This window comes from Tamandua tetradactyla, chromosome 17 (assembly GCF_023851605.1).
Source record: "Tamandua tetradactyla isolate mTamTet1 chromosome 17, mTamTet1.pri, whole genome shotgun sequence".
In the NCBI taxonomy this organism is placed as follows: Eukaryota; Metazoa; Chordata; class Mammalia; order Pilosa; family Myrmecophagidae; genus Tamandua; species Tamandua tetradactyla.
The window spans coordinates 41933232-41949075 of NC_135343.1; the positions used below are offsets into that span (position 1 = coordinate 41933232).

General features: G+C 34.7%; 1 protein-coding gene across 10 annotated transcripts in view; it reads left to right on the top strand.

Annotated features, from left to right (window-relative positions):
* The window catches only part of APLF (aprataxin and PNKP like factor), a 176413-nt gene that overhangs the window by 145435 nt on the left and 15134 nt on the right, over window positions 1-15844 (top strand). For 8 of the 10 annotated variants that reach the window (XM_077134429.1, XM_077134427.1, XM_077134431.1 and 5 more), the window contains one exon: window positions 6673-6719. In XM_077134429.1, coding sequence (XP_076990544.1) covers window positions 6673-6719 — 47 coding nt within the window. Of the gene's footprint in view, window positions 1-6672; window positions 6720-7841; window positions 10442-15844 lie in introns of those variants that run through there. The other 2 variants (XM_077134430.1, XM_077134433.1) reach the window with 1 other exon arrangement.

Here is a 15844-nt window from a genome sequence, read left to right on the forward strand (position 1 = left end):
ATTGGAGTCAAAAAGAAACGACGTTTTATCTTCTAACATGAAGTTGCAAATATTTTCCCTTTTTTGAATATAAATTTTCAGAATTAATTTTCCTGCTCTTCCTTTTTGGAATATACAAATATAAGACTTTTTTCCTTATATGCACATTCATTCACTTACTCTGAGTTGGCTTGCTTTTTCCTAGATAGTATGTGAGATTAGGATATGTAGATGGAGTATGTGTGTGAGTGCAACTGTGGATGTGTCCCAAGATAACAGAGAATGGGAAACTGTCTTCTGAATCTTTCAGGTTGAACCACTACCCCCTTATTTACTGAAACTGCTCCTTCACTTTGTCTTTTTTAAAAAGTACTCTCCCTTCTAATCTTTCTACCTGGCAACTGATGTATTCAGCCTTTTCGTGTGTATTTGGTGCATAAACTATACGTTATTAACCTCCTTGGTTCTTTGTTTTTGTACTTTTTTTTTAAAAAGTATGACATTTAATTACTTGAGAGTTTCTAAAGCAGCTTTTGAAGGAGGCTTGATTAGCAACAAGGCCATATTTAACCTTCCAGTAATCTTGCTGTGTTAAAGGCCTAGTCGGAAAAGATAGGACTGCTTGGTAGGGGAAGCAAACATGCATTAAAAGGAAGGGACTAAAAAGCCTTTAAATCTCTAGGATAGATAACATAAGGTAAGATACATAATGATAGGGAAAATTGTAACATTTGAGAAATAAGAATGAAGGTATATGGAATTTCAGTGTACTATTCTTGCCACTTTTCTATAAGTTTGAAATTTTTTCAAAATAAAAAGTTAAAGCCGAATCTCAAGTGACCAGTTATCTTTTTCTAGATTAAAAGAGATGGAGGATAACATTTTTCTTGTCTTCTTTCCCTGATGTACTTCGATTTATTTATTGTATAAATTGTACTTCAATAAAGACTGAATTAAACCTGTGCCAGTGTATTGTTAAGAAAAGATCTTCCCACAAATTACTGCAAATTTGTTCATTTGCAACTTCTTTCATCAAGTCTAAATTGTGCAGTTTATTTCATTCAACTTTGAAGTTTCCTTTCCATCAAAAGGTCATATTTGGCTTTATTCCCCAAATGCATAGTCCTTTTGTAGAATCTTTTTCTACTTCTCAACAACTGTTGAATTATGACTCTAATTAATGGTGAACTTACACTCATGCACTGTGTTTAATGCTCATGTTGCAGGAAAAGTTACCAAAAAGATATTAACACCTGACACAGTGCAGGGCCTGGCATGTAGTAAGTATTCTGTGAGTTTTCTTTGAACATATGAATAAATGAATGACTAAACATTAATTACTTGCTGCTTGCCTGAACCCTTAGACTAAGAATTTATGGAGCATTACCTCATGAATCTTGACTGTAGTGTCATATGAGTATAGGTTCTATTGTTATCCCCATTTTGCAGATGTGGAGACTGAAACTTAGAGAGAATGTAAGTAGTAGCTGAGCCAGGATTTTAACTTGGATTTTTCTTTTTTCTGTTTTAGTCACTACATTATCTGATATCTGATAAATATGTTCAGTGATAGCATTTCTACGCATAGAATATTTTACCTTTTTGCAGGGTCAGAGCTTTTTTTTTTTTTTTTTTTTAGTTACTCTTGACTGGGGAGGGATGGTCTCCCTTTTCTTGGTTTATGAATGGAAACTGTGCTTTCCATTACCATAGCCACTATGTTGCTAATTACATTTAAATGTAAATTAATTAGAATTCCATAAAATTAAAATTTCGGTTCCTAATATGCACTAGGACGTATTTCCTCTACTTAGTAACCACATGTTGCAAGTAGTTAGCAACTATTGGACAGCAACGGATGTAGAAAATTTCCTTAATCACTGGAAGTTTTACTGGATAAGAGTAGGCTTTTCAGTTGAAGCTCTTGAATGTAACACTAGCTAAAACCTATCCTGGAAAATAGACTCCATGATTACCATAGTTCTCAAGCAGTAGCACTGTTGTTTTTCTGAATGTTATCAAATGCAGTAGGACCTTGTTTTGCATGAACTCAACACAAGCACATTCAGGTATACATGATTGGCAATTAAAAAGAATAAAGACAGAGAGGGAATTAAAATTTTTTAAAAATTATTTCTATGAATAATTTTGTTTACCTAATGTTACTAGAGTATTTATTTGCCTTATTTGTAGAAATGTGTGATGAGTATGTTTGTATAAGAAATGATTATTAAATATTGGGTTTGCTATTATGTACGATTTTCAACTTAAAGGGTCTTGGAATGTGTTGGTTGCATAAAATGAGGTCCTACTGAAATTTAATAATTACTGGGTAAATTAAGTATAAAGTTAATAATAGTAAAAATTGACTAATTTAAAATAATATATTTGTAATTACTTCCCAGTAAATGCAAAATGCTAGGCAATGTTGGAAAGGAGACATAACTATTTGAAAAGCAGATGATTTTATATGATTATAAATTATTTATTTTTATTTTGTTCACAGTATCACAGTAGAGTAAAAGGTACAGAGGTGAATATAGTATTCTTGAAATATAATTTTAGTATGAGCTATTTCAAACACAGAATATACACTTTTTAAAATTATACAAAAGAGTTTTCAAATACATTTTTTACACTGGTTTCCATAAAGGAATTTATAAATATAGTATTTAAGTCACTTGGTTATTACAGAAACATGTAGTTCTTTTAAAATCCAGTCCATAGATTTACCAGAACCACTGTCTTCAGTATGGTACTTATCTATGTTGGAAAGCATAGATCTTGAACAAGAATTTCACCTCTTTGGGTACACATTGCGCACTGCCATTGGGATAAGGTAGATCTGTGAGATCATCCTTAGCACTTACATTCTGTGATGCATGGTGTGCATATCATATACTAGCTTTGAAGCTAGAGAGCCACTCTCCAAGAGTTTGGCAATTTTAGCCATTAGAACAGATGTGGAAACATAAAGTTGAGTAAGAGGAATTATAGAAAAATTTAAATTTATAGATAACCTGTTTTACTATTATATTCTTTTGCCTTATTTGCCCAATTAAAAAAATTAAAAATAGAACAAAGGTTATTTAGCCTGACAAAGAGAAGGTGTAAGACTTGGCTTAATACCTATATCTTAGAAAATATAACAAGTATATTCTATCTTACTTTTTTGTGTTTTTCATTGAGGAAAATGCTTATGTAATGCCTATCTCTATTGCAGTCCCCAGACTCTCCTTAAGGGTAAGAATATGTATTTTCTTAAATATTTAATCCTTAGTGCCAACTTGCAGCCAGAACACAGTGAAAAAACAATTGGTCAATACTTAATGAATGAGCAAATGAACCTTTACAGTATAAAAGAATTACTTCTGACACAGGCATACTAGGAAGTTGTACACCTCAGCACATATTTATTGTTAGTATATGTCTTAGTTTTCCTGAACTGCTATGACAAATACTACAGAATGGGTTGACTTAAATAATGGGAACTTATTGGTCTGCAGTTGCAGAGGCAGAAGTCCAAATCAAACCATTGACCAGAAGGTTTGCTTCCTCCCAGTGTTAGTAGCATTTGGCTGGCTGGCCATCCTTGGATACCTTGACTTTTCTTTCACAAGGCAATGTCCTCTCCTTTCTCTTCCAATTTCCCTTGACTTCTGTTTTCCAGCTCCTACCAGTGGCTTTCCCTGATTATGTCTGTGCCAGTTTAAATCTGTAGTGTATTCCAGAAAAGCCATGTCCTTTAATCCTCATTCAATATTGCTGCCTGGGAGCATGTTGTCTGTGCCCATGGAGATGTGACTCACTCAATTGTGGGTGGTAACTTTTGATCAGATAGCTTCCATGGAGTTGTGGTTCCACCCATTAATTCTTGAAAAGACGAAACAATTTGGAGAGAGTCCCTTTTGAGAACCATGAGAAGGCCACAGCAGAATGCTGCAGAACCATGAAGCAGAGAGTTCACCAGCCAGTGACCTTTAGAGATGAAGAAGGAAAACACCTCCCAGGGAACTTCATGAAACAAGAGGCCTGGAGATAAAGCCAGCAGATGCCACCATGTTCACCATGTGCCCTTCCAGCTGAGAGAAATGCTGAATGTCATTGACCTCCTTGAACCGAGGTATCTTTCCCTGGATGCCTTAGATTGGACATTTCTATAGACTTGCTTTAATTGGGACATTTTCGTGCCCTTAGAACTGTAAACTAGCAGCTTATTAAATTCCCCTTTTTAAATGCCGTTCCATTCAAATAGAGTCTAGAGGTTGCTCTTACTCAAGCGTCAGTTAGATCTTGCTACCTATCATAACCTGCCAACCACCAACCAGGACCATTCCAGCCAATCCTAAAGAACACCTAGGGCAATATATAAGATTCCAAAAGTGTTCCATGCACTAGAGTAATTTTCCAGAAACCTACAACCTCCAGATGGGTCCCTGGTCTAGATAAGTCCTGAAACCTAGAGGGCCCAGCCTCTCCAGAACATCAGATAGTTCCTTCTCTCTACCCCATATTAGTGACAGACCTTTCTAATATGAAAAAGTTAGAATGGCCATAGCCTAAACAATCCTAAAGAGAGGGATGGAAAGATCAAAGGTGGTGGTGGAGTTATACAGTGAAGATAAGATTTAACAAATGAATATGAATGCTGAATCATTTAATATCTCTTTTAGTCTCCAGTATCTTAGAGGTTGCTCTTATTCAAGCATCAGTTAGACGTCATATACACGTAAATATCTAAAATTATGAAATTGTAACCCGTGTCAAACCTGAAGTATGTTCTACACTAATTGTGGTGTTGTGCTTTGAAATTTATTGCTTTTTTGTATCTACGTTATTTTTCACAAAAAAAAAGAAGGGAAATGAAGTCGATTGTGATGATGAAAAAATATTTAAGCCTTCTAGCCTCCTATATTCTGTAGCAGCTAGAAGGAAAAAAATCTGAGAGGATCGTATGTTAGCCCATGACAAACTCTGGGTTCTGTCCTATAACTACTTGTTGAAGAGTGCTTTGAAAACTATTGCTTTTTTATTTCTTTGCTTTGTATATATGTTGTACTATACAATAAAAAATTAAAAAAAAAACACAGAAAAAGCTATCCCATTTCTGGTATATTGCATTCCAGCAGCTAGCAAACTAGAGCAATGTCAAAATGTCTTCTGTTTGTGCAAGAGTCCAGGAATCAGGATTAAGGCCTAACCTCATTCAGGTGGGTCATACCTCAACTAAAATAACATCTTCAAGAGATCCTATTGACAATAGGTTCTCATCCACAGAAATGCAGATCAAGACCAAGAACATGTCTGTTGGGCTACATAATTCAGTCCATTGCAGCATATTCCAGGCTTCTTTGTTACTCCCTAAGAGAAGGCTAGCCATCAAGTAGATCATGAAGAATCCGTTGCTTTGGGTTTTTGTTGCCTGGACAGTTTTGCATTATCTGGAGAGTGCCTTGAATATACAGGACACGCAAACATCTGTTGAACTAAATAATAGATGGGAACATAAATACATATAATTAAAAGTAGATTTTCAAGTAGTAGTTTCTGTTTGAATTTGGAATGTATTATATGAGTTTTTCAACAGAAATTGACTTTCCTATTTATATTTTTCTTATAAGAAATGATTTGTATTTTTTTGACAGACTGACTTAAACACTTTTTGGGGGGAGTTCATAAAGAACCTTAGAAGTATCACTTCTAGATATTATATATGAATGTATACACATATATTCACTATTTATATTCATGTTTTATGTACTGTCTTATATTTTGGGGGTGTGGTATATAAAATTTTAGAAATATGAGATATTGTTGTGATGGTTAATTTCATGTGTCAGCTTGGCTAAGTTATGATGTCTAGTTGTTGGGCAAGAAAGCAGTGGCCTGATTGTTATTGTGAGGATATATTTTGGATTTAAATCATTAGTCAGTTGACTGCATCTAAGGCTGGTTGCATCTTCAGTCAACAAAGAAGATGCCTTTAGCAATGAGAGGAGTGTCGTCCAATCAGTTGACAGCCTTAAGGGAAGAACAGATGACTTTAACAACCAGGAAGAACAATTTCCAACTCTACTTTAGCTCCAGCTTCTCCTGGAGAATTCTTTGAAACCTTCATGGAGTTCCCAACTTGTGGCAAGCCCTATGGAATTTCGACTTGCCAATCCCCAAGTGGTTTTACTTCAGGAAACTCAAAATGAAACCTTTCAGTGATTCTCCAGTTCAGCTTAGATAGAGTTTCCAGTTATTGTGAATTTAAAAAAAAAAATCTGTTTCTATGAATTTATTGAATTGCTGATTTTAATAAGTTTCCTAGATTTAAAAAAAAGCAAAATATTATATATATCTCCATATCTTGTTAATTCTGTTTCTCTGGAGACCCTAATGCAATCATGTTTTAAGAAAATGATCCATTAAATTTTATTTGTTTGATTCCGTCTTTCTCTTGAGTATAAGTTCATTAAGGGAGAACTGTGTATTGTTCATCAATATATCTTTGCATCTAAAAATGTAACTGGCATGGTGTAGGCACTCAGTAAATATTGCCAATATAAAAGATTATTTTCAATAAGAGGCCTATTGGGGCCTGATTTTATTTGTTTGATAGTATTCTAGCTTAATTCAATAGTCTTATTAATTTTTAATGATTGGAAAATGAGGTCTCATTGTTGCCTATTTTTTTTTTTTTTTAAGGAAGAATCCCCAGCACAAGATAGAATATAAACATAGTACACTTCTGGGTAAGTGATTTTACTTCAGGAAACTCAAAATGAAACCTTTCAATGATTGTCCTGTTCAATGTAGATATGGTTTCCAGTTAGCATGAATTTTTTAACAAAATTTGTTTCTGTGAATATTGAGTTGCTGATTTTAATAAGTTTCCTAGATTTAAAAAAAATACAAAATATTATGAACATTTTATAAAGCAAACATTTTCTAAAATCATTGTCTAAAAATAAATAGAGGCGGGCCGCGGTGGCTCAGCGGGCAAGAGTGCTTGCCTGCCATGCCGGAGGACCCCGGTTCGATTCCCGGCCCCAGCCCATGTAAAAAACAAACAAATAAACAAAATATAATAAAACAAGAAAATGTTTAAAGATGTTTCCCTTTCTTCCTCCCTTCCTTCCTTCCATCCTTCCTTCCTTCTCTCTGTCTTTCCTTCCCTTCCTCCCTCTCTCTTTAAAAAAAAAAAAAAAATAAATAGAGATTTGTTCTTGTACTTGTATCTGTTAGGATACTTTTTTTTTTTTTTTTTTTGTTCAAACCATGTATGTGGTCCAAGGAAGTGTTAGAATACTTTTATGTGCAAATACCTAAAAACAGAATCTCAGACTGGCCTAAGTGATAATGAAAAGTCATTGACTCATGTTTTTGTCAAGAGATAAGGCTATATCTAATACAAATTACTGATTTGGTTCAATCATGCCACTAAGGACCTGATTTCCTTCTATCTCTTGGACTTTATAAGCCATAAGACTGGCTCCCCTCCCATCTGAGGAGCTATGTGTGTCCTTGTTCATTTGAGACTATAAGCATCTGTGTTTACATCTAATGAGAGAGAGAGAACTGTTTTGACTCTCAGGGTTCCTAGGAAAAGTCATGAAATTGATTCGTTTTTACTTTGTTACATTCTTATCCTTGAACCAATCACTCTCATCACTGATTAGTTTGTGCCACCCCTGGTACCAGGGTTGGTATCACCTTCAGAAGCACAGGAATACCCAATAGTAGCTAAATAAATTTTGGAGGAGGAAGAAGGGAGGGCTAGACCCAGAAAAATAATGCCATCAGTTCTGTTTACATCATTCTGTTTATCTTCTATTTCACCTGTTTCAGAACTCTAATTTTTTTCCTTTTAACAGATTTGGACTTCTTCCTGTCATTTGTATAATGCAGAGGCCAATTCAGCACATAGTATTACTGCTGACACAGTGATGGAATAATATACATACTGTTGAGGCTATGCTTACATGTATGTGTATGCACATACAACCAACTTTTATAATCAAGTGATGAAAATGATCAATTTCACCAAAAGGGAATTTTATTTCATATTAAAACACAATTTAGTGCTTTGTTACTCCAGACACAAAAATACACCCTTTACCTGAACTCATTCAGTATGCGAGTTAAATGTTATATGTTATACTTTCTTTACTAGGACTATATCTAATGATGAAGCATTTATCATAGTTAAAGTAGCTTCCTTTCCAGCCATAATGTGATATTATTTTATTAAAGCTATATTTTATTGACAATTGTAGCAGTCCATGAAAGGGCATTTGGAACATTTGTATATCTTGAAAGAAACACTAACCATTCATCTAAAAACTGTCAGTATGCCCCACATAGCATTGTTAAAATATCTGAATTTTCTTTGAAAATTTTCTTTGAATTATCATTGAAGTATTTTGTTAACAAAGAACATATTTTAGAGCAGTTAACTTTTTTCTTTTTGTAAAATATACGTCGTTCCAAACAGAAACTCTGTACCCAATAAGCAATAATTCCCCATTTCCCCCTCTTCTACCCAACCCTGATAACCTCTAATTTACTTTTTGTCTCTATGTATTTGTCTATTCTAGGTATTTCATATAAATAGAATGAGACAATCTTTGTCCTTTTATGTCAAATTATTTCACTTAACATAATGTTTTCAAGATTATTCATGTTGTAGCATATGCTGGCACTTCATTCCTTTTTTACAACCTAATGTTCCATTGTATATGTGTATGCAATTTTGTTTATCCATTCTTCTGCTGATAGTCACTTGTGTTGTTTCCACTTTTTGGCTATTGTGAATAATTCTACTGTGAACATTGGTGTAACAGTGTCTGTTTGAGTCCTTGTTTTAAATTCTTTTGGGAATTAACTCGGAAGCCAGTTTGCCAGGTTTTGTGGTAACTCTATGTTTAACTTTTTTGAAGAACCGCCAAACTCTTTTCCACAGTGGCTGCACCATCCTGCATTACCACCAGCAATGTAAGAGAGTTCCAATCTCCATATTTTTACCAATACTTGCCAATATTTTCCACTTTTTTTCTTATAGCCATCCTGTCTCATTGTGGTTTTGATTTACATGTCTCTGGTGGCTGTTAATGTTGAGCATATTTTCATGTGCTAATTGTCCATTTGTATATCTTGCTTAGAAATGTATCTTCAAATCTTTCGCTCAGATTTTAATCAGGTTGCTTGTCTCTTTGTTGTTGAGTTGCAGAAGTTCTTATATATCCTATTAAACCCAAATCAGATATATGATTTGCAAATATTTGCTGCTGTATTGTGGATTATCTTTTCACTCTCTTGATAGTAACCTTTGAAGTACAGATGTTTAATTTTAATGAAGTCTGAGGTATTCTTAATTTGCTTGCCTGTGTCTTTTGTGGTCATATTTAAGAAACCATTAGTAAATCCAAGGTTATGAGGGTTTGCCCCTGTGTTTTCTTCTTAAAGTTTTATAGTTTTAGCTTTTAAATTTAGGTCTTTGATCAATTTGTTGAAGAAACCATTCTTTTCCCATTTAATGATCTTTGCACCCTTGTTGAAAATCAACGGACCATAGATGTGAAAGTTTATACCTAGGCTTTCAATTCTGCTCCATTGGAAAATATGCCTGTCTTTATTCCAGTGCCATAGTGTTTTGGTTACTGTAGCTTTGTAGTAAGTTTTGAAATCAGGGAGTCCTCCAACTTTATTCTTTCTTTTCAAGATACAATTTTATTCTGAGTCCATTGATATTCCACAGGAATAATAGGGTGAGTTTTTCCGTTTCTGCAAGAAATGCCATTGAGATTTTGAGAATTAAATTTTTGTAAAGCCAATTTTTCATTTCATTGGAAAGATGCATTTAAAGAATTTATAGTCGTAAATTCTAAATAGTAGATATTTGGAAACATCAGTTTGACCTTATATTTTTAATGTACTTTCAAAAGTGAATTTTCCAGTCTTCTATGAGTGTTTTAAAAAGAATCACTGTTATGTAACAATATAGTGAGAACATCTCTCCTCTAAAATACATTGAGGTGTCTGGAGTGTTTCAAATATGAAATGAAGTATTGAGATCTCATTATAATTATTAGTTTAGAGATGGTAAAAACAAAATTATACCATACTTATTATTCTCATCTCCCAAATCCTTAAAGTTTAACATTAATAAAGATCTTAATCTCACTCATGTTAATTCATTACTCTGACATTTATTTATTCATTCATTATATGTTTTCCACGTGAGACAACTTACAGAGATAAAGAAGAGCCATTTCTGGCTCTTGATGCTTGTGGTAAGATGCTCTAATATCTCAGAGGAAAGGGAATGAGTATTTTCTGTTTGGGATTAGCAAGATAGACTTGATGCAGGAATTTGAATTTAAGTTGGTCTTTAAGGGGACAGGATTTCAGTCATTTTGTTTTCTTTCCTTTACAGTAGGTGTATATAGGTCATCCCAGACAAAGGGAATAATATGTCAATTTATTATCTCCCTCCAAGGACATGGAGGGAGAAAATGGTAATTTTTGTTTGGAGTTAGCAAGTGGATCAGTTTAACTGAGTCTCTTTATGCAGTCTCTATAGTTACTGTGGATGATACTAAAGAGTTTATTAAAGCCAGAATATGGTATCTCTTAAAAGCCAGACCAAAGGTATGGGTACTTTGACAAATAATGAACCAGTGTTTTACCATACTCAAGCTGGTGATGATTAGCAGTCTGAATTAAAATGGGGAGATCCTTAGTTAGTAAGTTTAATAAAGGACCAGGACTAGAACAGCCACTTGAAGAGTAAAAGAGGAAGATTGGATAGGGGAGAAATTTTGAAGGTAGAATGAATAGGATTTTCTAACTAATTGGCTCTGGTGTGAGGGCTGGGATGAAGTAAAGGAAATAGAGATGACTCAGAATTATGGTACAAATTATCAAGACACTGGTAAATAAAACTAGGTAGGTTTTTTTTAGTTCTTTAATTTGATTTATATTGAATTGTATTGAGTTTGAAGTTGTGGTTTTTCTGACTACGTGATGTAACAATAAAAGTTTGTATAATACCAAATTGAGAATAACTTTGCATTAAACTCTTTATTATTTAAATTCATATTTTTAACACCCCTAAAGTACTTTGATCCATAAAAGTTTTCCATGCACGTTAACAATTTATGTAGTATATTTTATTTTTTTCTAGGTTTGATTGCGTCAGCTGCTGACCTTCTTTTATATCTAATTGGTTTAAAATTCTAATAACTCTCCACACTTTTTTAGAGTGCTGTGGTTTTGGTGCAGGATACTGAATATAAAAGTAAAGAGTTCCAGGATAATTTTTTTTTTCCTACTTACTAAATTTTTATTTATAGTTACCACTGTACTATTTATTTAATGCTAATTATTATCAACATTCAAATATATAATACCAGTGGTGTTACTCATATTTGAATGTGGTTAAAAGGAGAAATTTTAGGTTCTGTATATGTTTTATAATAACAATTTTTTAAGTAAACAAAGGACTCTACAACACAGTGAACCCTAATGTAAATTATGGACTATAGTTAATAGTACAATAATAATAATATTGTTTCTTCAATTGTACAAAGATAACAGACTAATACATAATACGAACTTGTTAATAATAGGGAAAACTGTTATATGGGAACTCTGTATTCTCTGCCTAATTTTCTATATGCTACCACTTCTCTAATAAAAAATAAAAAATAAATTAATCATCATTTCTCCTTAGAAGGGAACAGGGGAACAGTACTCACCCAGCATCTGTTCTCCATTTAGCATCTGGAATAAGCCTACTAAAATGAATATTGCAGATAATGATTCCTCTCTCCTTAGAACTCTTCAGTGGCTCATTCTTTCATTCAGAATAAAACCCGGCTTAGAAGTACTTCTAAAGTTTGCCTCTGTCTTCAGCCTCTTTTTTTAGGGATTTTTTTTTCATTACAATTGTTTTTTTTTATCATCACAATTGATTTTTCTTTCTTTTTTGTGAAAAATGACATACAAAAAAAGCTATAAATTTCAAAGCACATTGCAATGGTTAGATAGATGTAGAACAGATTTCAGAGTTTGTTACAAGTTACAGTTCCACGATTTTAGGTTTTTACTTCCAGCTGCTCTAAGATACTGGACACTAATTAATATAATGATTCAGCAATCATATTCATTTGTCATACTCTACCTTCTCTGTATAACTCCACCATCACCTTTGATATTTCCCCAACTCTTTAGGGGTATTTGGGCAATGCCCATTCTACCTTTTTCATGTTGAAAGGGGCTGTCAATAATATAGAATAGGGAGATGGAACTAGCTGATGTTCTAGAAAGGCTAGCCCCTCTGCATTTCAGGTCTTCTGTGGTCCAGGGATCCATCTGGAAGTTGTAGGTTTCTGGGAAGTTACCCTAGTGCATGGAACCTTTGAAGAATCTTATATAACATCTTAGGTGTTCTGTTTGGTTGGGGTTTGGCAGGCTATGATAGATAGCAATGTCTAACTGAAGCTTGTGTAAGAGTGACCTCCAGAGTAGCTTCTCAACTCTATTTGAACTTTCTCAGCCAGTGACCTTATTTGTTTCACTTCTTTTCCCCTTTTTGGTCAGGATGGCTTTGTTGATCCCACAGTGCAAGCGCCAGGCTTATCCCTGGGAGTCATAAACCACATTGCCAGGGAGACTTTCAGTCCTGGATGTCATGTCCCATGTAGTGGGGAGGGCAATAATTTCACTTGCAGTTGGTCTTAGGAAGAACGAGGCCACATCTGAGCAACAAAAGAGGTCCTCTTTAAGTAACTCTTAGGCCTACCTATAGGCTAGGCTAAGCTTCTCCACTACAAAAATAAGCTTCACAAGAGCAAGCCTCAAGATCAAAGGCTTGGTCTGTTGATTTAGGTGTCTCTCATGTTTGACACAGTACCAGGATAATTTCTTTTATGTTACCTGTATAAAATTTTTAAAAGAAATTATCCATGTTTTATCATCTGATTGGGATTGTTCTTTCTGATCTCTATTGTTGTATGATGTGCATTATTTTAGGCAATTGGTGCTATTGATAACTGAAAATTAGAATGTTCTACAGATATCTACTGTAATTTCTCTAAATCTGCAGTTGTATGCATACTTATTTTTTTTCAGAAGTATAGGCCTACCTCATTGTGCTTTGCAGATTTTGCGTTCTTTACAAATTTAGGGTTTGCAGCAACCCTATGTCAAGCAAGTCTGTCAGCACTATTTTTCCAAAAGCATGTACTTACTTTGTGTCTATATCATATTTTGATAAAATTCTCACAATATTTCAAACTTTTTAATTAATTTTATATCCATTATTATATAGATCCGTGGTCTGTAATCTTAGATGTTACTACTGTAATTGTTTGGGGACACTATAAACTTATACCCACATAAGACAGTAAAAATATGTGTGTTCTGATTGCTCCATTGACTAACCACTTACCCCATCTCTCTTCCTTTCTTTGGGCTTCCCTGTTTCCTGAGGCCTAGCAGTATTGGAATTAGGCCAATAATTAACCTGACAACAGCTTCAGACCAAAAACTAGGAATGATTAAGCTTAGTGAGGATGGCATGTTCAAAGCCTAGCTAGGCTGAACACAGCTAGACACAGCTTCTTGTGTCTCACAGTTAGCCAAGTTGAGAATGCAAAAGAGAAAGTTCTTGAAGGAAATTAGAAGTGCTACTCCAGTGAACACAAGAATAATAAGAAAGGAAAATAGCTGTATTGCTGCTATAGAGAAAGTTTTAGTAGTCTAGATAGAAGTAGCAAACCAGCTATAACATTCCCTTAAGCCAAAGCCTAATCTAGAGCAAGGTCCTAACTCTCTGCAATTCTATGAAGGCTGACAGAGGTGAAGAAGCTGCAGAAGAAAAGTTTGAAGATGACAGAGTTGGTTCATGAGGTTTAAGGTAAGAAGCTGTCTCCATAACATCATAGTGCAAGGTGAAGCAACAAGTGTTGATGTAGAACCTACAGCATGTTATCCAAAAGATCTAGCAGAGATCATTGATGAAGATGACTACCCTAAACAACATATTTTCGATGTAGGCAAGACAGCCTTTATTGGAAGAAGATGTCATTTAGGACTTTTATAACTAGAGAGAAGTCAGTGCCTGGCTTCAAAGCTTCAATGGACAGACTGACTCTCTTATTAGGGGCTAATACAGCTGTTGATTTTAAGTTGAAGCCAATACTCATTTACCAAAAATCCTAGGTCCCTAAGAAGAATGCTAAGTCTACTCTGCTTGTGCTGTATAAATGGAAGTACAAAGAATGGATGATAGCACATCTGGTTACAACATCATTTATAGGCCCTTTATTGAGACCTACTACTCAAAAAAAAAGGGGGGGGGATTCCTTTCAAAATCTTACTGCTTGTTAACAATGCACCACATCATCCAAGCATTCTGATGGAGATATACAATGAGATGAATGTTTTCATGCCTGCTAATATCCATTCTGCAGCCCATGGATCAAGGCAAAAATTTGACTTTCAAGTCTTATTTAAGAAATACATTTCACAAGGCTATAACTGACATAGATAGTGATTCTTCTGGCAAAGTAATTAAAAATTTATTGGAAAGGATTCACCATTTAGATGCCATTACGAACATTACGAAGAGGTCAAATAGCAACATTAACAGGAGGTTAGAAGAAGTTGATTCCAACCCTCATGGATCACGTTGAAGATTCAAGACTTCAGTGGTGGAAGTAACTGCAAATGTGGCAAAAAAGCAAGAGAATAGAAGTGGAGCCTGAAGATGTGACTGAATTGCTTCAATCTTGTAATAAAACTTAAATGGATGAGGAGTTGCTTCTTCTGGATGAACAAAGAAAGTGTTTTCTGATATAGAATCCTGGTGAAGATACAGTGAACATTGTTGAAATGATAACAAAGGATTTAAAATAATACATCAACTTAGTTGTTAAAAGAGTGGCAGGGTTTAAAAGGATTGACTCTAATTTTGAAAGAAGTTGTACTGTGGCTAAATGCTATCAGATAACATTACATGCTGTTTTAGTTCGTTAAATACTGCCAGAATGCAATATAGCAGAAATGGAATAGCTTTTAAAACGGGAATATGTTAAGTTATAAGTTTATAGTTCTAAGGCCATAAAAATGTCCAAACTAAGGCATCCAGAGAAAGATACCTTGATTCAAGAAAGGCTGTCACATGAGAAGGCACATGGCTGGCATCTGCTCGTTCTTGCTCCCAGCTTCAGTTGCTTCCAGCTTCCAGCTTCAGTTGCCAGTGGTTTCTTCTTTAAAAGTCTGTGGGCCTTTACTTAGCTCCTTGGAGACACAGCTCTAGGCTCTGGTTTGCTTACATCCCATAAGAAGGCACATGGTGACATCTACTGGGCTCTGCATCTCCACACATCCATGTCTAGGCTTCTGCTGTCTCTGTTGGTACTTCAGGTATATCCAAATGTCATTATCTCTGTTGGCTCAGAAGCAACTGTGTTTTCTCCAAAATGTCTCTCCTTTTAAAGGACTCTGATAAATTAATCAAGACCCACCTTGAATGGGTGGAATTACAGCTCCATCTAATCAAAAGGACACACCCCAAATTGGGCACGTCACAACTCCATGAAGACAATCAAATCAAAGATTTCTACCCAACAATATTGAATCAGGATTAAAGGACCTGGCTTTTCTGGGGTCCACAGCACTTGCAAAACGGCATACATGCTATAGAAAAATCTTTTCGTGAAAAGAAGAATTGGCAGACTTCAGTGTTGTCTTATTTTAAGAAATTGCCACAGCCACCTCAGCTTTCAACAAACATCAACAACAAGGAAGACTCTCCACTAGTAAAAAGAAGGTAACTTTCTGAAGGTTCAGATGATAGTTAGCATTTTTT